General features: G+C 46.8%; 1 protein-coding gene across 1 annotated transcript in view; it reads left to right on the plus strand.

Moving 5' to 3' along the window:
- The window catches only part of CETP (cholesteryl ester transfer protein), a 70,828-nt gene that overhangs the window by 31,494 nt on the left and 12,409 nt on the right, over window positions 1–26,925 (plus strand). The window contains exons 7-14 of the mRNA XM_063944238.1: window positions 12,804–12,864; window positions 12,989–13,080; window positions 14,379–14,558; window positions 15,925–15,975; window positions 20,361–20,513; window positions 23,748–23,815; window positions 25,159–25,201; window positions 25,376–25,433. Coding sequence (XP_063800308.1) covers window positions 12,804–12,864; window positions 12,989–13,080; window positions 14,379–14,558; window positions 15,925–15,975; window positions 20,361–20,513; window positions 23,748–23,815; window positions 25,159–25,201; window positions 25,376–25,433 — 706 coding nt within the window. The remainder of the gene's footprint in view (window positions 1–12,803; window positions 12,865–12,988; window positions 13,081–14,378; window positions 14,559–15,924; window positions 15,976–20,360; window positions 20,514–23,747; window positions 23,816–25,158; window positions 25,202–25,375; window positions 25,434–26,925) is intronic.

Below are 26,925 nucleotides of genomic sequence, written 5' to 3' on the forward strand. Positions count from 1 at the left end.
ATAAAATACTTGTGTCACAGGGAGGGGGGGGGAATTGGCTCGAACCTGGTGGTATATTTACTAAAGTGTAGGTTTTTAGATGTGAAGATGTTATCATTTATCTAGCACTTTCTAGAAGTTAATAGCTAGAATCTAATTGGTTGCTATTGGCAACATCTCCACTTCTAAAACCTGTGCTTTGGTAAATATATCCCCTGATGTCACCCTTCCAGGTGATGACACCAAAATGCCAGCTCCTCCCCAATGACAGAGAGCTAGGTGCTGCACTGTGACATTACCGTGCTGCACCCGGCTCCTGTCAATGTGGAGGAGCCAGCATTGCAGACAGAGTCTCCGGTAGCAGCCCAGCATCTTCGGGAATGCTGGGCACGCCCCGGGAGGGATGAAAACTGGGGTATGTCACCCAATTCAGGGACTAACACACAATCTCAATAATGAGAATATCCCACTGATAGGTACTTATTTAAGCGAGGAGGTAGTCTGTGACTGATTAAAACATTTAAAGATTAATAAGTCACCGGGTCCCGATGGAATTCACTAGTGATGAGCGGGTTCGGTTTCTCGGAAACCGAACCCGCCCGAACTTTACCCTTTTCTCTGACGTCCTAGTGGATGCTGGGTACTCCGTAAGGACCATGGGGTATAGACGGGCTCCGCAGGAGACTGGGCACTCTTAAAAGAAAGATTAGGTACTATATCTGGTGTGCACTGGCTCCTCCCTCTATGCCCCTCCTCCAGACCTCAGTTAGTAGCTGTGCCCGGCCAGAGCTGGATGCACCCTAGGGGCTCTCCTGAGCTTCCTAGAAAAGAAAGTATTTGTTAGGTTTTTTATTTTCAGTGAGATCTGCTGGCAACAGACTCACTGCTACGTGGGACTCAGGGGAGAGAAGCGAACCTACCTGCTTGCAGCTAGCTTGGGCTTCTAAGGCTACTGGACACCATTAGCTCCAGAGGGATCGAACACAGGCCCAGTCCTCGGTCGTCCGGTCCCGGAGCCGCGCCGCCGTCCCCCTTGCAGAGCCAGAAGAACGAAGAGAAGTTGAAAATCGGCGGCTGAAGACTCCGGTCTTCATTAAGGTAGCGCACAGCACTGCAGCTGTGCGCCATTGCTCCCTTAGCACACCACACACTCCGGTCACTGATGGGTGCAGGGCGCTGGGGGGGGGCGCCCTGGGCAGCAATTAGATTACCTTACTTGGCGAAAAGCACATAATACAGTCTGATAAACTGTATATATGCATTAACCCCCGCCATTAAAGTACATAAAAGGACAGAAGCCCGCCGCTGAGGGGGCCGGGCCTTCTTCCTCAGCACACCGGCGCCATTTTCTCTTCACAGCTCAGCTGGAAGGAAGCTCCCCAGGCTCTCCCCTGCAGTATCCTGGTACACAAAGGGTAAAAAAGAGAGGGGGGGCACATAAATTTAGGCGCAAAACTGTGTATATAAGCTGCTATAGGGGAAAAATCACTCAGTATAGTGTACATCCCTGTATTATATAGCGCTGTGGTGTGTGCTGGCATACTCTCTCTCTCTGTCTCTCCAAAGGGCCTGGTGGGGGAACTGTCTTCAAATAGAGCATCCCCTGTGTGTGTGGTGTGTCGGTACGCGTGTGTCGACATGTCTGAGGTAAAAGGCTCCTCTAAGGAGGTGATAGAGCGGATAAGTGTGTGCGAGGGTGTCTCCGTCAACAACGCCGACACCTGTTTGGATATGTGTAAGTGCTGAGGTAAAATTATTGCACAAAAGGTTAGGGAACAGAAAGGAAATCTTCCCTGGTCTGTCCCTATGTCACAGAGTCCTTCAGAGTCTCTCTATGTTCACTATCCAAAATAACAAAGTATCGACACCGAGTTTAACTCCACTGTCGACTACGATAATGCAAAGTTACAGCCAAGAGGGCTAAAAGATATTCAATATATGATTATTGGAATAAAAGATGATTTGCATATCACTGATGACTCATCTGTCCCTGACACGAGAGTACACATGTTAAGGGGAAGAATGCTGAGGTAAATTTCCCTCCTCTCATGAGGAAAAAGAGCGGGAATCTCCAGACAAGAGACGGCAGCTTCCCACAAGAGAATTCTCAGGCTGTATCCTTTCCCCACTAGGGCCAGGATGTGTTGAGAATCTTCCCCTTGGGTGTCCTGTTTGCACTAGCTATTCTCAGGGATTCTGCAGATAGTGTGCACATTCTAGTATACTACCCAGACCGGCGATTGTGTCGGCATGGGTTTATAGCGCTGTGGCAGCGTGGACAGGTACCTTATCAGCAGAGATTGAGACCCTAGTATGCATATAAATATTTTAAGATGCTGTCTTAAGTGATAGATATATAATTATAAAGCATGCCCAAAGGGACATGAGTATACTGGGTCCTAGAGACAAAAGCTATGTCGATTTCTGCTTGACGTGTCCTGTAGAATATACATTGGACAGATGATGCCGACTTAAGAGGCATATGGAAGGCTGAGGATTGTGTGGAGAAAGGTTCTCGGGCATGGTCTCCACAGCTATAGCTGGTAATTCTGATATTTTGCCTTATATTCCTGCACAGCCTAGGAAAGCACGACATTATTAAATGCAGCTTTTCGAATAAAGAAACAAGAAAGTCTGAGGTGCGTCCTTTCTTGTCAGAGCCGGGGGCAGAGGAAAGAAGCTGTACAACACAGCTAGTCCCCAGGAACAGAAGTCCTCCCCGGTCTCTACAAAAATCCACCGCATGTCGCTGGGGCTCCACAGGCGGAGCTCGGCCCGGTGGGGACACGCCTTCGTTAGTTCAGCCACAAGTGGGTTCACTCCCTGTTAGATCCCTGGGCAATAGAAATTGTATCGCAGGGATACAGGCTGGACTGTGAGAAGATGCCCCCTCACCGAGGACCCGGCGGGCTTCCCCCCAAGAGAGGGAGCCAGTGTTAACTGCAATTCGTAAATTGTATCTTCAACAGGTGGTGGTCAAGGGTCCCCTCCTTCAACAAGAGGGTGTTATTATGCGACCATGTTATAATCCCGAAACCAGACGGTTCGGTTAGACCCATATTGAATTAAAATCCCTGAACATATACCTGAAAAGGTTCAGGTTCAAGATGGAATCGCTAAGAGCGGTCATTGCAAGCCTGAAATGAATCGGGACATAAGGGATGCATACCTTCGTGTCCCCATTTATCGACCTCATCAGGCGTTTCTCAGAATTGCGGTACGGGATTGTCATTACCAATTTCACCAAGGTAATGGCGGATATGATGGTGCTCCTGCGGAAGCAAGGTGTCACTATTATCACATACTGGGATGATCTCCTCATAAAAGCGAGATCAAGAGAGCAGTTGCTGGACAGCGTATCACCTTCTCTGGAAGTGAAATGGCAACACGACTGGATTCTATATATTCCGAAGTCGCAGTTGGTTCCTACAGCTCATCTGCCTCGCCTAGGCATGATCCTAGACACAGACCAGAAGAGGGTTTATCTCCCGATAGAGAGAGCTCAGGAGCTCATGACACTGGTCAGGAATCTATTGAAAACCAAAACAGGTGTCAGTGCTTCACTGCACTCGAGTCCTGGGAAGGATGATGGCATCATACTAGGCCATCCCCTTCGGCTGGTTCCATGCAAGGACAATGGAACTTACTGGACAAGTGGTCCGGATCACATCTTCAGATGCATCGGTTAATCACCCTATCCCCCAGGGCCAGGGTGTCTCTACTGTGGTGGCTGCAGAGTGCTCACCTTCTCGAGGGCCGCAGATTCGGCATTCAGGACTGGGTCCTGGTGACCACGGATGCAAGCCTCCGAGGGTGGGGGGCAGTTACACAGGGAAGAAAATTCCAAGGTTTGTGGTCAAGCCAACAGACTTGCCTTCACATCAATATCCTGAACTAAGGGCCATATACAACGCCCTAAGTCAAGCGGAGTTCCTGCTTCGCGACCAACCGGTTCTGATCCAGTCAGACCGCAGGGGCTCATGTAAACCACCAGGGCGGCACAAGGAGCAGGGTGGCGAGGGTAGAAGCCACCAGAATTCTTCGCTGGGCGGAGAATCAAGTAAGCGCACTGTCAGCAGTGTTCATTCCGGGAGTGGACACGACCTCCACCCGGGAAAGTGGTGACTTCATCAGGAAGTCTTCACGCAGTTTTGCAAATTGATGGAAACTGCCTCAGGTGGACTACATGGCGTCCCACCTCAATAAAAAGATAAAAAAGGTTTTACGCTGGGTCAAGGGACTCTCAGGCGATAGCTGTGGTCGCACTAGTAACACCTTGGGTGTTCCAGTCGGTCTATATATTCCCTCCTCTTCCTCTCAGACCCAAGGACTGAGAATTGTAATAAACGGAGGAGTGTGAACAATATTCTTTGCTCCGGATTGGCCAAGAAGGACTCCGTACCCGGAACTGCAAGAAATGCTCTCAGAGGACCCCATGGCCTCTGCCTCTCAGTCAGGACATGTTGCAACAGGGACCCTGTCTGATCCAAGACTTACCGAGGCTGCGTTGGACGGCATGGCGGTTGAACGCCGGATCCTAGCGGAAAAGGGCATTCCGGATGCAGTTATTCCTACGCTGATAAAGGCTAGGAAAGACGTGACAGCAAGACTTTTTCACTGTATATGGCGAAAATAGGTTGCTTGGTGTGTGGCCAGGAAGGCCCTACAGAGGAATTCCAGGGAGGTCGATTCCTGCACTTCCTACAGTCAGGAGTGACTATGGGCCTAAAATTAGGATCCATAAAGGCCAAGATTTCGGCCCTATCCTTTTTTCTCTCAAAAAGAACTGGCTACACTGCCTGAAGTTCGGACGTGGTTACAGGGGTGCTGCATATTCAGCCCCTTTTGTGCCTCCAGTGGCACCTTTGGATCTTAACGTGTGTTGGATTCCTAAAATCCCACTGGTTTGAGCCACTTAAGACCGTGGAGCTAAAATATCTCACGTGGAAAGTGGTCATGCTTTTGGCCTTAGCTTGGACTAGGCGTGTGTCAGTATTGGCGGCTTTGTCATGTAAAAGCCCATATCTGATCTTCCATATGGAAAGGGCAGAATGGAGGACTCGTCCCCAATTTCTCCCTAAGGTGGTATCATCGTTTCATTTGAACCAACCTATTGTGGTGCCTGCGGCTACTAGGAACTTGGAGGATTCCAAGTTGCTGGACGTAGTCCGGGCCCTGAAACTTTATGTTTCCAGGACGGCTAGAGTCAGAAAAACTGACTCGCTATTTATCCTGCATGCACCCAACAAGCTGGGTGCTCCTGCTTCAAAGCAGACTATTGCTTGCTGGATCTGTAGCACGATTCAGCTTGCACATTCTGCGGCTGGACTGCCGCATCCTAAATCCGTAAAAGCCCATTCTACGAGGAAGGTGGGCTCTTCTTGGGCGGTTGCCCGAGTGGTCTCGGCTTTACAACTTTGCCGAGCTGCTACTTGGTCGGGTTCAAACACTTTTGCAAAATTCTACAAGTTTGATACCCTGGCTGAGGAGGACCTTGAGTTTGCTCATTCGGTGCTGCAGAGTCATCCGCACTCTCCCGCCCGTTTGGGAGCTTTGGTATAATCCCCATGGTCCTTACGGAGTACCCAGCATCCACTAGGACGTCAGAGAAAATAAGAATTTACTCACCGGTAATTCTATTTCTCGTAGTCCGTAGTGGATGCTGGGAGCCCGTCCCAAGTGCGGACTCTCTGCAATACATGTATATAGTTATTGCTTAACTAAAGGGTTATTGTATGAGCCATCTGTTGAGAGAGGCTCAGTTATTGTTCATACTGTTAACTGGGTATAGTTATCACGAGTTATACGGTGTGATTGGTGTGGCTGGTATGAGTCTTACCCTGGATTCCAAATCCTTTCCTAGTAATGTCAGCTCTTCCGGGCACAGTTTCCCTAACTGAGGTCTGGAGGAGGGGCATAGAGGGAGGAGCCAGTGCACACCAGATATAGTACCTAATCTTTCTTTTAAGAGTGCCCAGTCTCCTGCGGAGCCTGTCTATACCCCATGGTCCTTACGGAGTACCCAGCATCCACTACGGACTACGAGAAATAGAATTACCGGTGAGTAAATTCTTATTTTTACACGGGTCCGAGCCATACTCGGATTCTCCCGTATGGCTCGGTTAACCCGAGCGCGCCCGAACGTCATCATCCCGCTGTTGGATTCTCGCAAGATTCGGATTCTATATAAGCAGCCGCGCGTCGCCGCCATTTTCACTCGTGCATTGGAAATGTTAGGCAGAGGACGTGGCTGGCGTCCTCTCCGTTATTGTTGAACTTGATTGTGCACTATTGCTTAATTGTGGGGAGGGCTGGGGAGCAGCTGTATAATATAGGAGGAGTACAGTGCAGAGTTTTGCTGATCAGTGACCACCAGTTATCCATTCTCTGCCTGAAAAAAATGCTCCATATCTGTGCTCAGTGTGCTGCATATATCTGTGCTCACACTGCTTAATTGTGCGGACTGGGGAGCAGCTGTATTATATAGCAGAAGTACAGTGCAGAGTTTTGCTGACAGTGACCACAGGTATACGTTGTCTGCCTGAAAAACACTCCATATCTGTGCTCAGTGTGCTGCTTTATTGTGGGGACTGGGGACCACCAGAATTTGCATTACATCTGGGCAAATTCCAGCACGTCCCATGTTTTCCACATACATTGAATTTGGTGGTGCAGAATTATTTAAAAAATGACAGGGGCGTGCAAGAGATGCTGTCGGTGGCCCGAAGAATTGTGGGCCACTTTCGACATTCAGCCACCGCGTACAGAAGACTGGAGCACCACCAAACATTCCTGAACCTGCCCTGCCATCATCTGAAGCAAGAGGTGGTAACGAGGTGGAATTCAACCCTCTATATGCTTCAGAGGATGGAGGAGCAGCAAAAGGCCATTCAAGCCTATACATCTGCCCACGATATAGGCAAAGGAGGGGGAATGCACCTGACTCAAGCGCAGTGGAGAATGATTTCAACGTTGTGCAAGGTTCTGCAACCCTTTGAACTTGCCACACGTGAAGTCAGTTCAGACACTGCCAGCCTGAGTCAGGTCATTCCCCTCATCAGGCTTTTGCAGAAGAAGCTGCAGACATTGAAGGAGGAGCTAAAACAGAGCGATTCCGCTAGGCATGTGGGACTTGTGGATGGAGCCCTTAATTTGCTTAACCAGGATTCACGGATGGTCAATCTGTTGAAATCAGAGCACTACATTTTGGCCACCGTGCTCGATCCTAGATTTAAAACCTACGTTGTATCTCTCTTTCCGGCAGACACAAGTCTGCAGAGGTTCAAAGACCTGCTGGTTAGAAAATTGTCAAGTCAAGCGGAACGTGACCCGTCAACATCTCCTCCTTCACATTCTCCCGCAACTGGGGGTGCGAGGAAAAGGCTAAGAATTCCGAGCCCACCCGCTGGCGGTGATGCAGGGCAGTCTGGAGCGAGTACTGACATCTGGTCCGGACTGAAGGACCTGCTAACGATTACTGACATGTCGTCTACTGTCACTTCATATGATTCTCTCACCATTGAAAGAATGGTGGAGGATTATATGAGTGACCGCATCCAAGTAGGCACGTCAGACAGTCCGTACGTATACTGGCAGGAAAAAGAGGCAATTTGGAGGCCCTTGCAGAAACTGGCTTTATTCTACCTAAGTTGCCCTCCCTCCAGTGTGTACTCCGAAAGAGTGTTTAGTGCAGCCGCTCACCTTGTCAGCAATCGTCGTACGAGGTTACTTCCAGAAAATGTGGAGAAGATGATGTTCATCAAAATGAATTATAATCAATTCCTCCGTGGAGACATTCACCAGCAGCAATTGCCTCCTCAAAGTACACAGGGACCTGAGATGGTGGATTCCAGTGTGGACGAATTAATAATCTGTGAGGAGGTGGATGTACACAGTGAAAGGGGTGAGGAATCGGAGGATGATGATTAGGTGGACATCTTGCCTCTGTAGAGCCAGTTTGTGCAAGGAGAGATTGATTGCTTCTTTTTTTGGTGGGGGCCCAAACCAACCAGTCATTTCAGTCACAGTCGTGTGGCAGACCCTGTCGCTGAAATGATGGGTTCGTTAAAGTGTGCATGTCCTGTTTATACAACATAAGGGTGGGTGGGAGGGCCCAAGGACAATTCCATCTTGCACCTCTTTTTAGTTACATTTTTTTTTGTATCATGTGCTGTTTGGGGACAATTTTTTTGAAGTGCCATCCTGCCTGACACTGCAGTGCCACTCCTAGATGGGCCAGGTGTTTGTGTCGGCCACTTGTGTCGCTTAGCTTAGTCACACAGCGACCTTGGTGCACCTCTTTTTTTCTTTGCATCATGTGCTGTTTGGGGACAATTTTTTTGAAGTGCCATCCTGCCTGACACTGCAGTGCCACTCCTAGATGGGCCAGGTGTTTGTGTCGGCCACTTGTGTTGCTTAGCTTAGTCACACAGCGACCTTTGTGCGCCTCTTTTTTTCTTTGCATCATGTGCTGTTTGGGGACTATTTTTTTGAAGTGCCATCCTGCCTGACACTGCAGTGCCACTCCTAGATGGGCCAGGTGTTTGTGTCGGCCACTTGTGTCGCTTAGCTTAGCCATCCAGCGACCTCGGTGCAAATTTTAGGACTAAAAATAATATTGTGAGGTGTGAGGTGTTCAGAATAGACTGGAAATGAGTGGAAATTATGGTTATTGAGGTTAATAATACTATGGGATCAAAATGACCCCCAAATTCTATGATTTAAGCTGTTTTTTAGTTTTTTTTGTAAAAAACACCCGAATTCAAAACACACCCGAATCCAACAAAAATTTTTCGGTGAGGTTTTGCCAAAATGCGTCCGAATCCAAAACACGGCCGCGGAACCGAATCCAAAACCAAAACACAAAACCCGAAAAATGTCCGGTGCACATCACTAGAATTCACCCAAGGGTTCTAATGGTGCTTCACTCTGAACTTGCAAAACTGCTATTTTTGATCTTTAAGGATTCAGTAATATCAGGTATGGTTCCCAAAGACTGGCGTACAGCGGGTAGTGCCTATATTCAAAAAGGGAAGTAAAACTGAACCAGGTAATTATAGACCAGTTAATCTTACATCTATAGTGGGGAAAGTATTGGAAAGTATTCTAAGGGATAGTATTCAGAAGTTCCTTGAAGTCAATAAAGTCATTAAAAGGAATCAACATGGATTTGTGAAGGACAGATCATGTCAAACCAACTTACTTGGCTTTTATGAAACAGTAAGTGCAAACCTCGATCAGGGTAAAGAGGTGGATGCAATCTTTTTAGACTTTGCCAAAGCTTTCGACACTGTACCGCACATGAGACTTATCTACAAGCTACAAGAAATAGGGCTAGGAAGCACAATATGCACTTGGGTCAAAAATTGGTTAGATAATAGGGAGCATCGCATTGTGTTTAATGGATCTTTTTCAAATTGGACTGAAGTGCTAAGTGGTGTGCCATAAGGGTCAGTATTAGGACCGCTATTGTTCAATATTTTCATTAACGACCTAACAGAAGGTCTAGAGAGCATGGTGTCAATTTTTGCAGATGATACCAAATTGTGTAAGGCTATAAATACAGAGGAAGATGCTGAGTCGCTTCAGAATGACTTAGTTAAATTAGAAGCATGGGCAGCGAAATGGAGAATGCGCTTCAATACAGACAAGTGTAAGGTAATGCACTGTGGTAACAAGAACAAAATGAACACCTACATACTAAATGGGCTAAAATTAGGGGATTCTGTACTGGAAAAGGGCTTAGGTGTCCTCATAGATAGCAAACTAAGCAGCAGTACCCAAAGTAGGATTGCAGCAAAGAAGGCTAATTAGATATTAGCATGCATAAAATGGGGAATTGATGCAAGGGACGAGAGTGTTATACTCCCATTATATAAATCACTATTGAGGCCACACCTTGAATACTGTGTACAATTTTGGCCACCATACTACAAAAAGGATATCCTGGAGCTAGAAAAGGTTCAGAGGTGGGCGACCAAACTAATTAAAGGCATGGAGACGCTGGAATATGAGGAAAGGCTTGCAAGACTAGCCATGTTTACACTGGAAAAGAGGAGACTAAGAGGGGACATGATCAACATCTACAAATATATAAGGGGACAATACACAGATCTTGCGCAGGACCTGTTTTTGGTTAGATCAACACAGAAGACTTGTGGACACTCGCTCAGGTTAGAGGAGATTCCGCACAATACGGCGTAAAGGCTTTTTCACGGTAAGGACAATACGTGTTTGGAATTCCCTGCCTGAGGGAGTTGTAATGGCGGACTCAGTCAACACCTTTAAGAATGGGTTAGATAAATTCCTAATGGATAAGGATATTCAGGGTTATGGTGCATAGTTACGCACTATAGTTACTTTAATAAGAGGGATAAAACGCAACGGCAGACATCAGCATCAGTCAAAAATTTAGACCAAATAATCCTGCATAGGAGACCACAAATAGGTTGAACTCGATGGACAATTGTCTTTTTTCAACCTTAGATACTATGTTACTATGTTACTACACCCCCTCCCACTCAATGCCACGTCCCTTTCCCCTTATGTCACACCCTCTTTTCAGGCGCGTTCTATGTGTGTCACCAACCCCAGTGACTCCACTGCAATGAAATATTGGAGGCAGTGTATTTGGTGTCTTGGTATGGGCATCTTTGTTTAGTTAGGGGTATATGATAGTTAGTGTAATTCCACAAAGTGACATTTTTGTATGAGGAAACAGTTCTTTGATCTTTTAAGAAACTTCTCAGCACGATGCATTTGAATTGTCATCTAGGGTCACATCCCTTGTGTCGCCTTAATAAGTTATTATGAATGATTTGTGATTATGATCTGCCAGAGGCATAGGGACTGATTCTAAATTGGACAGATCTCTGTACATGGATACAAACCGTGAGCGTTAGCATACAGCGCATGTGCAGAAGGAAATGTATGTGTATGTCCGTCCTATTCTGAGTCGGACGGAACGTGGCCGGATCTGTCTCAAAGTGAACTTGGGCATTTCAGGGCGAAAACTGGGCAATGACAATGCAAACGCACGGAACCGCCCTGACTTGTGAGAGTGTCATGGTTGTGTATCTGATCTCTGTGCGGAGAAGGGATGGGTGTTTCTGTCAGATCTCTTGCACCTAGCATGGGGCTGGTGCAAGTGCCCATACTAATGAAGGTTGTCTCGTCTGGCGTAAAATCAGTGGGCTGCGCAGCTTCTTGCTTGCAGATGCACGGATCCTTGCATTAACTGAATGGATACTGGCATTAGCATAAGGTAGTAAATCAGGTTTCCACAAATACAGCCACTTTGAGTCAGAATCAGCCCCATAGGGCTTAATTCTTGTTTGTATGCAATGGCAGATGTTCACACAACAAAGCGATTATCAGTAGACTGCCCATGTGCTGCGATCACAATACGCATGCGTCAAGGTGCTACTGCGTGAGGATTTGATGGAGAAGTGATTGACAGGAAGTGAGCATTTGAAGGCGTGTCATGACCGATAACCTTTTTCAGGGTGTGCAACTGCCGTCGGCTGGGAGCTCATATGTGCAAAACATGGCGCCTGCATTACTACTGCCGTGTCCACTCGTTTTTGTGTATAGGCTGTGAATGTGTCTTATATATTTTATGTCATTACTAGTTACTAGCATGTCAAAATGATGGAACAACAGTGGTGTGTCGCTGGTGCGCAAATCACTTAAGTTTCCCCCATAGAAGAGAGGCGCAGCATTAGCATTTTATTATATAGGATATTGATATATAGCATTAGATGGCACAAAGCAGTATTTAACTATGGGTAAATCACAGGTTTGTCTATGTAATTTGAACAGTGAATAATGAAATATCCAATTTCAGCACGGTCAGGTCTCCAGCAAAGAGCACAGAGTGTAGCGATCACCAGGGCCGTCTTTTCGTATGGGCTCAATGGGCTCTTGCCCAAGGGCCCCAGGAGTATAAGGGCCCTAGGCTGATAGCTGAGGGTCCCCTCTTTCCAGGGGTACCATATTTTTGAAAATCGGCCCTGGGGAACCGGAGATATCCAACGTGAAAGCAGTGGTCCCATCTGAGCCTGTTAATTGCTCTTCCCAGGCAGATATCTCAGGTTCTGTCTGACTTAGAGTTTTTCTGAGAGTATAAATCAAAAGCTGGGACTCTCCCCTTTTGGTGGTCACTGGCAGCTTGTCCCTACTATGCCCAGAACCAGATATATCAGCCTTCAAGCAGCTGGTCCCTGCTCCAGCTACACACGCCTAATATGCAGTTTTAGATTTTCGTTGGTGAATTACTCTGGCTCCTGAACTCTGATCCCCAAGTCCCTAGAACCTTCTGTAAGGTGTCCCCAGCACCTCCTGAATGGTGGGACTCTCTAGTTTTTTATCCCATTCAAAGCTAAGAAATATATTTTCAGGAACTAGAGAAATCAAGCAAGCTGACATCCCACCGGAAAATGATGAATATTAAGCCCACTCCACTTATCCACCCTCCCCTACGTATTAAGCACCCCCTACCACCCTGGAAGTCATGTACCAGGGCTTCTTCATTCAGCCCAATGCCTCTTCTACAGTTTAGCCCCATCTGTGCAGTAATGGAGTAATTAGCAGAAATTACTGCTCCAGGTCCTACATGCTCAGCGGAAGATATAACACCCCATACCGCCCGCGGGACATCAAAGCTGCCGCTGATAGCACCCACCACCCCTACCAATGGAGGATGGGTAGGGGGCCCAGTGCATTGCTGTGTCCAGGGGCCTACACTGCTGTTGAGACGGCCCTGGCGATCACATCTGTATATGAAAGTGATCAGTGTCTACATGTAACTTGTTTGTGTATTACAGATATGTAAAGAAATTAATTATGTGGCCAACCTGCTTGCTAGCTTTATCCAGGACAGAGCAGGTAAATCATACACTGGAGAAAGTGTAGTATATGGCATGTTCTAGGCCTGTGCAAAATGTTTTTTTTTTTTTTTTTTAAATGCAAAAAATATTGCTAAACAATATACCCTCCAATCCCCTTGCAGAGAACTTCCTGAGTGATGGAGATATTGGAGTGAATATTGATGTCACATCCTTTCCGGTCATAAAAGAAAACTACATGGAGTCTCATCACAAGGTCAGAGCAACAGCATCAAAGTCCATTCCTCAGATAAACTTTTGCGCATAAACCATCATTGGGGGTGGTATTCATGTGACCGCCGGTCAGCTGACCGACAGTCACATGACCTCCTCCACGAGCCCGACGGCTCACTATCCCGATGGTCGGAATGCCGACCAACAGGGACTATTTCCACTCGTGGGTGTCCACGACACCCATAGAGTGGGAATAGAACCCGTGGCGACGCAGGCAGCTGTTAGTTGCAGGCAGCTGTTAGATTTAAAGCGGTAGTATTTTAAAATCTAAAACCATGTTGTTTTGCCTTTGTAAATATTGTCGCTTTAAATCTAGCGGCTAAATCGCTGTTGTTTTTAGAGAAATGTGTATATTAAGACTTTTGAGCAAACAGGCTATTGAACACAATTCTAGGCTTGCATGGGCATTTAATAAACTTACAGCATTTTTAATACTCTTGGTTTTAATATCAATATTTTTTATCCTGTAATCCTAATTTAGGAATTTGCATCATTCTTAAATAAAATAAAGAAAATGCAGATGTAAAATAAAGGGGACCTGCTTCAGAGAATTTTATCCCTCAGCTAAACTATTCTCACCGCCCCTTAGATACGGCAGATTTGCTGCGTTGCCACAGTTGTACTGAATGCACAGGGATGTGCTTATGCGCTGTCATATTCATGAGCAAATGAACAAATCTGATTGGATGATAACATTCCCTAAAGGTGGATTCTCCCTTAAATAATCATTTATGGCATATATGTATGAAAACCACCATCATGAAGTATATATATATATATATTTATATATTGCAAATTGTTGTCAATCAGTAATACCCCTTTCACACCCATATCCTGGGTCCGATCTGGGTAAGGTGAACATGGTATCAAGCCGTGACACAACTTCAAAAACCCTTTCTCCACTTTCTCACTGCGCGTTGGTCATCCCCTGTCACAATGCCCCTGTATCTTCCCTAGATTCATTAAATGTGGACATTACAGGCTGATGTAATCTCTCTGTACTCCTCATCCACCAATGAGCAGTTTGGTAACATAACCCAGGAAGAATAACCTGGGTCACATCTTTCAGACAATTGCATATCCAGGTCAGTCCTGGGATTGACCCTGGTCAAGGATCTGGGACACACAACACGGGTTGACCCTTTCACACCAAGCAAGGGCCTGGGCTGCCCTGGCAACATCCTGGGTCAGAGGCTCGATATGAAAGGGATATAAGTGAAAGTGTTTTTTGTAATTGAACATTACCTCATTCACACACACATCTATTTCTCTCTCCCTTAGGGTCTTCTGGCCTATAAGAACCTCACTGTTTATTATAACAGTTCCACCTTTTCCCCTTCCCTGTTAACAGACAACAGGATGCTGTACTTTTGGTTTTCTGAGTATGTCCTGGACTCCCTAGTATTGGCCTATTTTCTTGATGAGCGCTTGGTTCTGAGACTCACAGGAGGTGAGCTTAAGGTAGGTTCAAGGCTAGAACTTCATATTGTAATCAATGCAAAGGTACTGACCTGTATGTAAATCAAAATAATCATTTAATTCATTGGTGATTCAATCTACTATATAATGCTGTAAAATGTCTGTCCCTGACATGCTGCATCATCAGGTGCAGACATTTCTCCTGGGGTTGGACTTTGATGGTTAACAGACATCGATGGGTCACCTCAATGGTTCTCTGAAATTGATGGCAAATATGAGATAATTTTTTTTGTTAACCATGCAGGAGACATGAAGCTTAGTCTGTGTTGTGCTGCTCAATCTCCCTATTTTTTCTGATGTGTCTGCCATTAAATCCCACCCCCCATCACGGTGTTCAATCCCATGCCCCCTTCCTTGATCGACCCTCTGTCCACAGTAAGGATGCCAATTGATGTTTGAAACCATTCATGGTTTTGTGATATTGATGCAAAGAACCAAATGGCACCATTGATGGTGCCCCCATTCGATGGCCATTCATAGGTCTTGCTCCCTCCCCAAGTGCTGTCTCCTCCTCCTACTGCCCCTCAAGAGAGCCAGTTAGTACTGAATTGAATGGGGTGCTCTACAGCAAGTCTCGCTGGATCACAGCTCTGTCAAGAGCAACTGTGCAGTTAATAGAAATCAGACTTGCTCATTAACCAATGCAGAGACCCCAGCACCCCCAGCCAGTGCTTCCTTGATCAGTATAATCCCCATGTCATGTCAAGGAGAGATTCCTCTGCTTTCAGCTCTTCAGAATCTTGCACTGTGCACAACTGCTTTAATGTAATCCAAAGTGGGGTGGCAGCAGAGGACTGAGGGGTTCACTTGCAGTTGAAGTGATAGCACCTTCCAGTGCAGCACCCTGGTTTCATCTGCTCCACCAGCCATAGTCAGAAGACATTGATACATCAGGGAAATTGATATTTAGTAATCGATCTTGGTCCGATGTCCAGAGAAATATGGGGGTAGATAAAAAAAAAAAACGGTAAAGAGAGAGAGAGAGGAATAGAACGGGAATAGGGGGGATTGGAGAGAGCCAGATAAAAGTAGGTGAGAGAAAGAGAAAGGGGGGCAGGTATGGAAAGGCAAGGGAGGGGGGGGGGGGAAGAAAAAAAACAATTACAACGGTGGTCCGTAATAGAAGTAAAATATATACCAAAGGGAAGTACTTAATTAACTTGTTAGTTAGTAAACTTTTATGCACAAGGAGATACTACATAAACATTCAGAAGGAAAAAGTGTTAAGGAATCCTATTGCAGGAATTGAAGAACACGTTGAACCAGTTATCACCACAATATATATATATGCTGTGAGCACATGAAACATTTGTCAAACACCTATAACATCTGCTGTATTTGTGTTTAGGACATTCTGAAGGATGATAATACGGAATCACACCAACAAATCTTAAAAGAGGTAACCTGGAAAATATGCGTGAACAATACTCATAGTATTCATGTGTCTGCTGTATCATTGCTTTATACACTGGAACGCTATCCCCACATTTCCCTAAATTTAATGGTTTGTTCCCCTTTATTTGAAATCTATGTATCTAGTGCATAGTTATGGCAACATCCAGCCAGATGTTATGTTATGTGTGTAGTGTTCATTCTAGCATCCTGCACCCGTTACAACTGGTGGCACTCGTTATACCAGCTGTCGGGATCCCGGCGCTCACACCATATCGGCACCGGGATCCCGACAGCCGGTATACCGACAGCCGGTATACCGACAACTATTCTCCCTCTTGGGGTGTCCACAACAGTACTGGAGGGAGAATAAATAGCGTGGCGCGCGCGTGCCACCGTGCCCACAGCGTGGCGAGCAGCGAGCCCTCAAGTGGCTCTTTTGCGCTCACCCTGCTGCCAGCATTCTGGCTGTCAGGATCCCGGCGCCGGGATCCCGACAGCCGGCAATTCGTAGTACACCCGTTACAACCCGTGCAGTTCCTCTTTCCTGCCTGGGGTGTTGCTCTCTGGCTTGTTGCTTCTAGCACACTTTGCTCTGTTTGTCAGCACTTAGATACAGAACAGAGTGTGCTAGAAGCACCAGAGCAGAGAGGGACAACCCAGGCAGGAAAGAAGAACTGTACGGGTTGTGACAGGTTCAGGGTGCTATACTTGTGATTCCTGATAACACAACTTGTATTAGGATGTGTCCGAATACACAAGGCGTCATGCAGTCTAGGCTTTTCACTAGAGATGCAAGTGTGGTGTGGTCTACTGCTGTCCTACACAGTGATGTTTCATTGTACGCTTTTGGACACTATGCGTGCGCGGGCAGAGAGATGCGATCACATCACATTGCTGTGAAGGCATCTGCCTGATTGAAATTCAGAGGCGTTCGTAGGGAGTGGCGATGCAACGTTGCAGGGGCTGGGTGCCGAAAACGGGGGCGGGACCGGGCCGTTTTCAGGGTGGCCACGTGACATCACACGCGGCCGCTGTGACAGAGAAAATGGAAACAGCCCAACTGCCTTCGTAGTCTGCTGCGCAAGGAGGGGGCTTCCCTTATTCAGCCATGCGATCGCAATTAAATTGTGATCGCATCGCTGGCAGCCGTTAGCATGCTGGGTGGCCTTGTCCTGTGCTGGGCAGCCCCCAGCATGCGATTCTAGCCAGATGCAGTTTTTAAAAATGAATCTTTAGAGGCAATTCAATTAGCTGCGCTGGCCGCAGGGATCCGGGATTTCTCTGGCACCTTGTGGCCACCATCATCACAGACTTCTCTTTACCCACGGCCTGCAGGAAAATCGGTGATGCTGCTGTACTGTAATTCTCGGGGATAAGTGCTGCTGCACATAGTGACTGCACATCCCCCGGGAACTGTTTATGGACATTTGTGTTGTTGTTTTATGTATAGTTGTAAAATAATAAAGCAGTGGAAGTAAAATACATGTGCTGTAACTTATAGCAACCCATCAAATTCTGGCTTTCATTAGTCTGACCATAATAAACTGCTGTAACCCCTCCTTTTCTATTGTGTGGTAAGGAGTAGCAGTGGCACATAGAGCTCTGGCGTTATTCCAACAGACCATCTGGATTGGACATTCATTGCCTGATTCTGAGTTGAATGCAGCCTTGTCCATATGTGCGTCTCTTGCCACTGTAGCGTCTGCGACTTTATGCTGATAACAGACAGTACAGGACCTTCCCTTGGTGTATAGCCATTCGTTTAACTGTGCAAGCACTTAGAGCGTCTTTAATACAGCTTGGTGCGTCTTTTCAAACACGGCCTGTAACATGTCAGTTAGGAGCTGATTGACTGATACTTTATATCGCTCCATGGCTTAGTACATAGACCCTTTGGCGCATTATCATTTGCGGAATATCGGCGTAGCATCTGATGCAGAATCTGGCCCCTATTGTATAACTGATAAGAGCTGATGGTTGATTTGTTGCTATTGGTTACTGCACATCATTGGTCTTTGAATAAATTTAAGTCATATGGGGGTAAATGTATTATAGTGGCATGCATTGTGCTGCTACACTGTATAACACTTCCTGCTTTGCCTCATTACCGAGGCGAAGCAGGAAGGGACATCGACACTATGTACTAACATCTTGTCTACTAAAGCGGAGGAGTGAAAGCTCTTCTCTCCGGCGATGTCCCCTAAGCGCACAGCCATCAGCTCAGTGCTGAAGCGCTATGCACAGCTGAACGTAGAGTGGTACAGGGTGGTACAGAGTACCATCAAAAAATATGGTGGTGGTATGCAGTACCACCAGCCCATCACTGGGGCATAATTTATAAGGGTCATTTTTGTGTGTGGGACATAAAATGGTGTCAGTGGCATAACTGTGTGTGGCATAATATGTAATAGGCATTACGGTGTGTGGCATAATGTGTAATAAGCATTCCGATGTGTGGCATAATGTGTAATAAGCATTCCGATGTGTGGCATAAGGTGTAATGGGCATTAAGGTGTAATGGGCATTACGGTGTGTGGCATAATGTGGCCATGCCCCTATTGTCATGAAACCACTCCCCTAGTTTTGTGTGATCACGCTCCATCATGACACGTGACCGTGCCCATTTTTTTTTTACTATCAGTACCACTAAGAATACATTTCTACTTGCAACACTGGCGCTGTGTCTCCCTCCTGGTCGGCTCCTCTGTGCATGCACAGGATCTCGCTACTTCAGTGAAATCCCCAGTGCTGTCCGGAGCCAGCAACTGCCACAACCAGGGACAGCTCTATCCCTGCTGTGGTCTATGGGCATTGCCACCTGCATCTTTCGTAATTGACAGCTGCAGGTGTCGGAACGGTCATCGATGCTAACCATTCATACATTACCCAAGCATATCGGCCTGCTATCTTATAGATAGCAACACCGATATGGGCAGGTGCGCATAGCTGGGTCACTGGGCACAGATTGCCATCATACACAAATTAAATGGGAGGCTATCATATATGGGGGGGGGGGGGGGGGGAGATTCCCTCCCCCAATAGCGCAACTGTTCTTACATTTACCCCTTAGGTGGGTACTGAATTGACGGAAAGGATCCGACATTTCAGTATTCAGTTTGGGGGATTTGGCCGTTCTCGGATTGACATTGTCGGAAATGGGTCTAAAACCTGTCGGATTTGGCCGCAAATCTGACAAAACACATGGATCTGCAGCTAATCCGCCGATCCACGTGTTTTCCGACAAGTCGGAATTGCCGTCCTATCAGAAAAACCGCAGCGAAATTGAATAGGTCGGAACACTATCCGACGTAAAAAAGTCGGAAACTGCCATCTTTCTGACAAGACGGCAATTCCGACTTGAAATTAATACCCCCCTTAACCCACACATACCAGTTTTCAGGCAGGCGTTACAGGGCTGTCCCCGCCAGGTCCACCAGAAGCCTCAAAAGTTTCTTTCCCCAAGCGGTCCACCTGCTGAACTCCTGAACATTGACTGACTAGACGTACATGTAACTAACTTGTGTCCCTACGGTATACCTATCTGTGTGACTTTACTTGCCCCCCTCCCCACCTGCTTATCTGTTACCTACTTGGCTGTTGTAGAGCAAACCGAAGACAAATTCCTAGTATACGCAAGTATACCTGCCCAATAAAGCTGATTCTGATTTTGATGTATATTTGAGGGACCAAGATAAATTGTATAAACTGTAAAAAAGACAAAACAGGAAAAACACTAGATGCAGTTTGCAAATCAAGTTTATGTTAATCAATTTATTCTAGTCTACATATGATGGGGTTTAATAAGATTCGGTTTTGAGAACCAAATAAAACCGAGTAAAACCGAATCCGCTCATCACTAAGACTACCTCTGTAATTGTGCTGTTAAGAGGTTGTTAAATTTAATCAAACATGTGCTTTGTAAACAGCGATTTATAACTTATGAAATACTGCACTCTGCTGGACACTTGCAGTAATGCAAAATACAGACATACTGCAAATAACTTCCGAAATAAGGGTGTTATTTATAGATGGGCGCAGATCTTGCTTCACATAGCAAGGTCTGGTCCATGTACTCACATGCTTGGGGTCACCCAGCATGTGTGTAGCGCCACCCCTAATGCCTCTGCACTGCCACACATACCAGTCTTGGGCATTGAGCTTGCCCACCCTGGCAAGCAGGACACACCTCTCACCATTCCCTGCAAAGTCTTGACGTTTGTGACAGCCGATCATCCCCCTTGAATTGCAACTGTCCAGTCCAAATAGGAAAAGTTAGGAGACATGGTTTGACGACGGTTGGTTGTAGGTGGATGCTTGGCTTCACGTAGTAAGGTGAATTCTATAGAACCATTTAATTTGAACTAATTCTTGTGTTTCTTGATCCGCTAGATCCTGCATGACCTTCCAGTGGACCAAACTGTGACAAAAGTATGGAGCCTCACTGCTCCTCGAATCCAAATCACCGCAAAGGGGACAATTGTTACCTCGTCTGTAGCTGTACAAATAAACACATCTTCCTCAACAGATTTATATTTTGAAATGGTAAGTGAGCATCAGGAAGATTAAACTTAAACCCATAAAATATATGCTATACTACATAATATACCAGGAGTACCAGGAAATGTCTGAACTCCGTTCTCTGCTAGAGTCCCCACCTACAGAATCACAAAACATCTGTTTATAGCAGAATACATTTACTTCATTTAGGGGGATCAAACACTCTGAATTGTTTATTTTTTCAGTGTTTTTCCATAAATATTTGATTTTTATCTATTTTGCTTATTTAATATACTGTGTAATAAATAATGCATTCTGTGGACTTATTTTAGCAGTAAGCACACTGCTCAGCACAGGGCATGATTAAGGGTTCCAGCAGCCCTAGGCTAATTCAGGTAAATTATGCTCCGGACCCCCACCATCATAATAATATGCACCACACACACACCAGTTCCCCAGTAATACTATGCTCCCAGACACCCTACTCCCCAGACAACCCCCCACCCCTGTTATATGCTTCAGTTCCCCTATAGTAATATGCCCCAGTCAGATTTCCCTATGCTACCAGATGCCTTCTTCACCCATTATAATATTCTTCCAGACAGTCCCCAGTATATGATCCCAGATCCACCTCTCCTCCCCCCATAATATGATGCATCAGAAAGCCCCCACTTCCCCAGTAATAATATTGTCCAGCTCCCCTTCCCCTCCCCCAATAATAAGCACCAGACCAGACAGCCCCGTGGGTCTCCATAATAATAAAGTGCTACCTAAAGGACTGGAGTCAGGACTGTGACACAGCCGCCTTCAGATAGTCTTGGGACACACACACCAAGTCCGACAGGCAGTCAGCCTATTGGTTGATCAGGTCCTGTGAGGCACCGCGCTCTGCTGCTGAAAATGGCACCCTGAGGCCCTCTCAGCGTCCTGGAGTGGAATGCCTACTGTGCATGTCAAGATTCTCTGTCATTGCGCAGCAGCATAAGCAGTACGGAGTGAGGAGAGGCCAGAGGCGGAAGTCGCTGCAGCTCAGGCAGTACTCAGCAGTGATAATGACTGAATCAGTCATCGCTGCACTGCAGACTGTCTGCAGCAGTGAGTGGGTGAGTGACAGAGACAGTTACGGTGCTGGCGTTAGGCGCAGCCGCACTACTATAGGATCGCACAGTAAAACAAAAGAAGAAAAAAAGAAACCTAATTAATCTATCGTGCTGGCGCTGCGCCCCCCCCCCCCCCCCCCAGGACCCAGCGCTCCAGGCTGCAGCCTTATCGACCTATTGGTTGATCAGGCCCTGTCCTAACATGACACTCTCCAGGAGGGACAGAATACTCTGCTCCTGGACGTTCTTATCCATTCACCTGTTCAAAACAGGTGCCAGCAATCATAAATTAAGAGAAAAGTCCAGAAGCAGAGCATTCTGTCCCTCCTGGAGAGGGTGATGTTGGAAGGTATGAAAAAGCCCTTTTACTGGGAATACCGATCAAAAGCCCTCATTCCGAGTTGTTCGCTCGCTAGCAGATTTTAGCAGCAGTGCACACGCTAGGCCTCCGCCCTCTGGGAGTGTATCTTAGCTTAGCAGAATTGCGAACGAAAGCTTAGCAGAATTGCAAGTAGAAAATTCTTAGCAGTTTCTGAGTAGGTCGAGACTTACTCCTACACTGCGATCAGCTTAGCCCGTTTCGTTCCTGGTTTGGCGTCACAAACACGCCCAGCGTTCAGCCAGCCACTCCCACGTTTCTCCAGACACTCCCGCGTTTTATCCTGGCACACCTGCGGTTTTCCGCACACTCCCAGAAAACGGTCAGTTTTCGCCCAGAAACACCCACTTCCTGTCAATCACACTCCGATCACTTCAACGATGAAAATTCTTCATTCGGACGTGAGTAAATCTAAGTTTTGTGCTAAAATACTTAGCGCATGCGTGCTGCGTACCATGCGCATGCACATTTTTGCCTTAATCGCGCCGTTGCGAAAATCGGCAACGAGCGAACAACTCGGAATGACCCCCAAAGTTAGATATAATGGTGATGGTGTGACTTGCTAATTTGAACAGGAAGTGGGCTGTATGCCGCATATGATGTTGCAGTCAGGAACCATTCATAATGGAAACCATTCATGATATACTGTATAGGCCCCTGTGCGTGTCTTAAAAATGCAGTAGCTAAGTAAGTAGGGGTGTGCGAGTGCTCCTGCCGCCCAGGTTACAAGGCTGGGGGTTGCAATTCCTCTTTCTCGCTGGCACCTGCTTTTGGCTTGCAATGTATCTGAACCCTGCAGACTGGAGAGCACCCCAAGGACCTCCAGATGCTTCCTAGTCCCGGCCACCTCTTCTGTGATATCATGACATGGCATGTGCAGTGGGCAGGGGGCTGTGTGGCTGCTGAGGCACTGCTGGTAGTTAAGGGCTATTGATAGATAGCTATTAATTAATAGAGCTACCCATAGCCAATCCGATCTTTAGAATGGTCATAGTAGCAGGGGATGCATGCAGTGATCTTGTGGGAGGCAGTGACCCAGAGCATGACCCTGGTTTGGGAACTAGTCTACTGACATTTTTTTCAGCAACAAAAATGTGTTTGATGTAGGGAAACTGAGCAATTGCAATAGCAATGAAGTAGTTTAAACCTCTAGACTGGGGCTAGCTTGTGTGCACATCACATGTGGTCTGTGGTCCTATCATTGTAAGGGGTGTGTTTAGGTGCTTGTATTTAAGGATTTAGCTTATCTGGCCAAAGCCCCTTTTTTGTTGCTGACTTCTCACCCTCCCTCCCCATTTGTTTTGCTTGGATTTGGTGGTTTGTTGCATTGGCTATTGTCTTTGGTGGGAAAGAATGTCAGGTCACCAGTCCCGGTGCAAGTTATTGTCTGGTTGCGCTCACCTTGGTTCACTGGTTAGCTGACTGTACCACCATGACAGGGGCAGCGTCACCACCTTACCGGTAGGGTAGTCCAAATAGAAGTTTGAGTGGTTACCTCTGTGCTCTGATTATGTTTATGTACCTTGATTGGTTTCTGCCTACACTGCACTGTGTTTGGTTGGTTAATTTGAATTGTTGGATTGTGCGGATGCTGGCCGTCCTTTCTTTCCCACCATACCTTCTTCTTCTTCTTTTAGTATACTTTTTAAATAAATAGCTGACATAATTTTTCTGCCATATCCTTGCTTCTGTGTCTTTATTTCTGGCTATGGTTATGATAAGTGATGCATATGCATGACACCCTCAGTCAATAGAAGGTTTTGCTGAAAACAGCTTTTTATGCAATTCATTTCATTGCAGGAAATTGTTACCGCAGTCCAGGCCTCCTATGCAGACAAGAAACTTATGTTACACCCATCTGATTCTGTGTGAGTTTTAATGTAATGGTCAGAGGCATCGGAATGGGTGGGGCAAGGGGGCAGCTCGCCCTCCCCAAACATGAGAGGTGCCAGCCAATGGGGGTAATTCAGACTGGATCGCTGCAGCAATCGCAGTCTGAATCCCTATGTGGAGTGCGCATGCGCACCCTGGGAGCCCAGTGAGATGCTAACAACATCTCTGTGCTGCGAGGCAGAGGCGGTCACGGAGCAGGAGGGGGCGTGCCAACGGCATTAGAATTCCGTTGGCAGGGTGCGGTCCGGACAACGTAGGCGTGTACGGACTGTTGGGGGGCGGGCCGCATTGGCTGCGTGAAGTCACACGAAGCCGCTGTGACCCGGGACGTGCAGAGCAGCGGCCTGCTAGCTCTCAGGAGCTGCGCTGGTAGGGAGCTACTCAGTGAGTGCGAAAGCATTGCTGCTGTGGGGAGGGGGGGGGGGGGGGGTTTAGGGCCAGACATGCGGGGCGGACTAGCCCTGTGCGGGGCGGACTAGCCCTGTGCTGGGCGTTCCCTCGTATGTCTGAGAAACTGATCGTAGATCTACGTTCAGATCTGATTCACCCCCAATGTACACGGGAGCGATGTGCGGTCAGTTGAAAGACTGAACATCACAACCTTCATGCAGATCAGGGACCCGGCAGCGCTCCCACACCCCCAACTCCCAGCAGAGCAGTGCTGTGATTTGCATGTGTTTAGGGGGCATGGCCTAATGCAGAGGAGTGCCCACCTCCTTGAGAGACCTGTGGCTGTGCTGCTGTGTAATCAGGTATAGTAGTGTCTCGCCTGCTTGCTCCACTCCCTCTCTCCCTGTCCCTCTCTCCTCTTGCTCCCCTCTCTCTCTCCTCTTGCTCCTCTATCTCCCTAACACTCTGTCTCCTCTTGCTCCTTTCTCTCATTGACACTGTCTCTCTCTCCCTGACACTCTCTCTCCTCTTGCTCCTCTCTCTCCTTGACACTCTCTCTCTCTCTCTCCCTGACATGTTTTCTCTCTTTCTCCCTCTTTCATTCCCGGACACTCTCCCTCTCTCTTCCCACCATGGTGCCGCCTCCATTTCGTCCCAGTAGTACCGCCTCTTCCTCCCCAGTGGCTCCACCCCCAGGGGCGGCAAATGAGGATATATCTTGCCCCCCCACAGCTTATAAATGTTCTGACGCCCCTGGTAATGGTAACCAATTATTCTGCTTCTTCTATGACACTGGGGAAGCAAAGGAGTATATGTCCCTATTTACCATGTTCTGAGCTATTTGACATAGAGGATCTTCCTACCTTACGCCCATGCACTAGAAGAGATTGATTTTGCACTAACACTGTTGTTTATTTCTCTGTATCAGAGTTCATATTAATGACTTCAGGAGCACCTTGACAGTTCCTGTGGTAAGTACATTGTCTATAAGTGACGCAAACAAGACCTACAAATATAGATGTTCATTACTCTAGATCACACTGCAAATACTTGTAGTAAACTGTACCCATCATCCCAGTAGTAGAAGGTCTCAGTTACTGCCATAGTATTTTGCTCACACTTATCACTGCGCACTTGTTCCACAGATCGAGGAATTTCTGCAAAGGACGGTATCTGAGTTTGGGATTCCAGCTGTTGTGAAACGTAAGCGTCTGTTATACTTTAGTCACAGAGGGAGCATAACAATAGAGCATGTTTTGTTGGGGATATGCCATGATCTGCCAGGAATCCAGACTACAGAACTACAATGTCTAGATCGACAGTCATATGGTTGACATGCATTAAGTCGGTGTTGACAAAGGTGGACATGGTCAAAAGGTCGACATATGAAAGACTGACACTGGAAAAGGTTGACATGTTCAAATGGCAATAATTGATGCATATATGGTCGACACATGTTTTTTTTTTCTTCATGTTTTTGGACTTTATCCATCCTTATCCATGTCACAAATCATAACCTTTTGTTAGATCTTTGCTTGCCATGCTTTGGGTGCGTAACCTTGTCACTGTGCCCGAAGCGTGGCAAGCGAAGCGAGCCCGCAAGGGGATGCATTTGTACAAATGGTGGTCCCAGATGGAAAAACTATCTACACTAACCCCAAAAATGCAACAATAAAGTGTTGACCATTTTTGTGTCAACTATTTTCATGCCGAACTTTTGATCCTGTCAACCTTTTCCAGTGTAAGCCTTTTTCATTGTTGACCTTTCATAGATCGACCTTTTGTCCATGTCGACCTTTTGTCAGTGTCGACCTTATGGGGTCGACCTTAGGATTGTTGACCTAGATATTGTAGATCTTTTATACCACACCTGATCTGCTAGCCCCAAACTGCAATGGATGCACAGGATCATACTATACTAACTCCACCTACCAGTAAAAGGACACCCGTCCCCAGTATGACTGCTTCAGATGCCCTCTTCCTCCACCCCCATAGCATGGTGTATACAACCTACGCAAAAGGGGTGTGGTATTATAAATAGACAGTTGGGTGTATTCAATTATTGTCAGAAACTGCCGTCTTCTCGGAAAGACGGCAGTTTCCGACAGGTTTAGGTCGGAAGGGGTTCCGACCTATTCAACGGCGGCTGTTTTTTCCGACAAGTCGGGAATTCCCGACTTGACGGAAACCACGTGGATTGTCAGAATCCATGTTTGCTGTCGGAAGCGCTGCCAAACCCAACAGGTTTTATCCCCATTTCTGACAATGTCAATCCGACTTTAAAGAAAGTCGGGTTGGCATTGTCGGTAATGGCCAAACCTGTCAGGTTTGGCCGCAGCATTGAGTACTGACCTGTCGGATCCTTTCCGCAGGAAAGGATCTGACAGGAATTGAATATAACCCAGTGTCTAGTTAGACAGTCAATAGATAGACACCACATGTTAGACAGTCAAAAGGTCGCGACAAGGTCAAAAGGTCAACATGAAAATGGTTGATATAAAAAAGTTAGACACACTTTTTTTTTAATTTTTGGGGTTTGTGTGTATAGCTTTGCCATCTGGGACCCCCAATTGTAGGAAGGCATCCCCTCGCGGGGCTTGCTTTGCTCGCCATACTCCGGGCTCGGTGGCTCACTGCTCTTTCCACAAGGTTTCTAACCAACTCTATGCCAACATGGGGGTATATTTACAAAGAT

The sequence above is a fragment of the Pseudophryne corroboree genome, chromosome 11 (genome assembly GCF_028390025.1).
Source record: "Pseudophryne corroboree isolate aPseCor3 chromosome 11, aPseCor3.hap2, whole genome shotgun sequence".
Lineage (NCBI taxonomy): Eukaryota > Metazoa > Chordata > Amphibia > Anura > Myobatrachidae > Pseudophryne > Pseudophryne corroboree.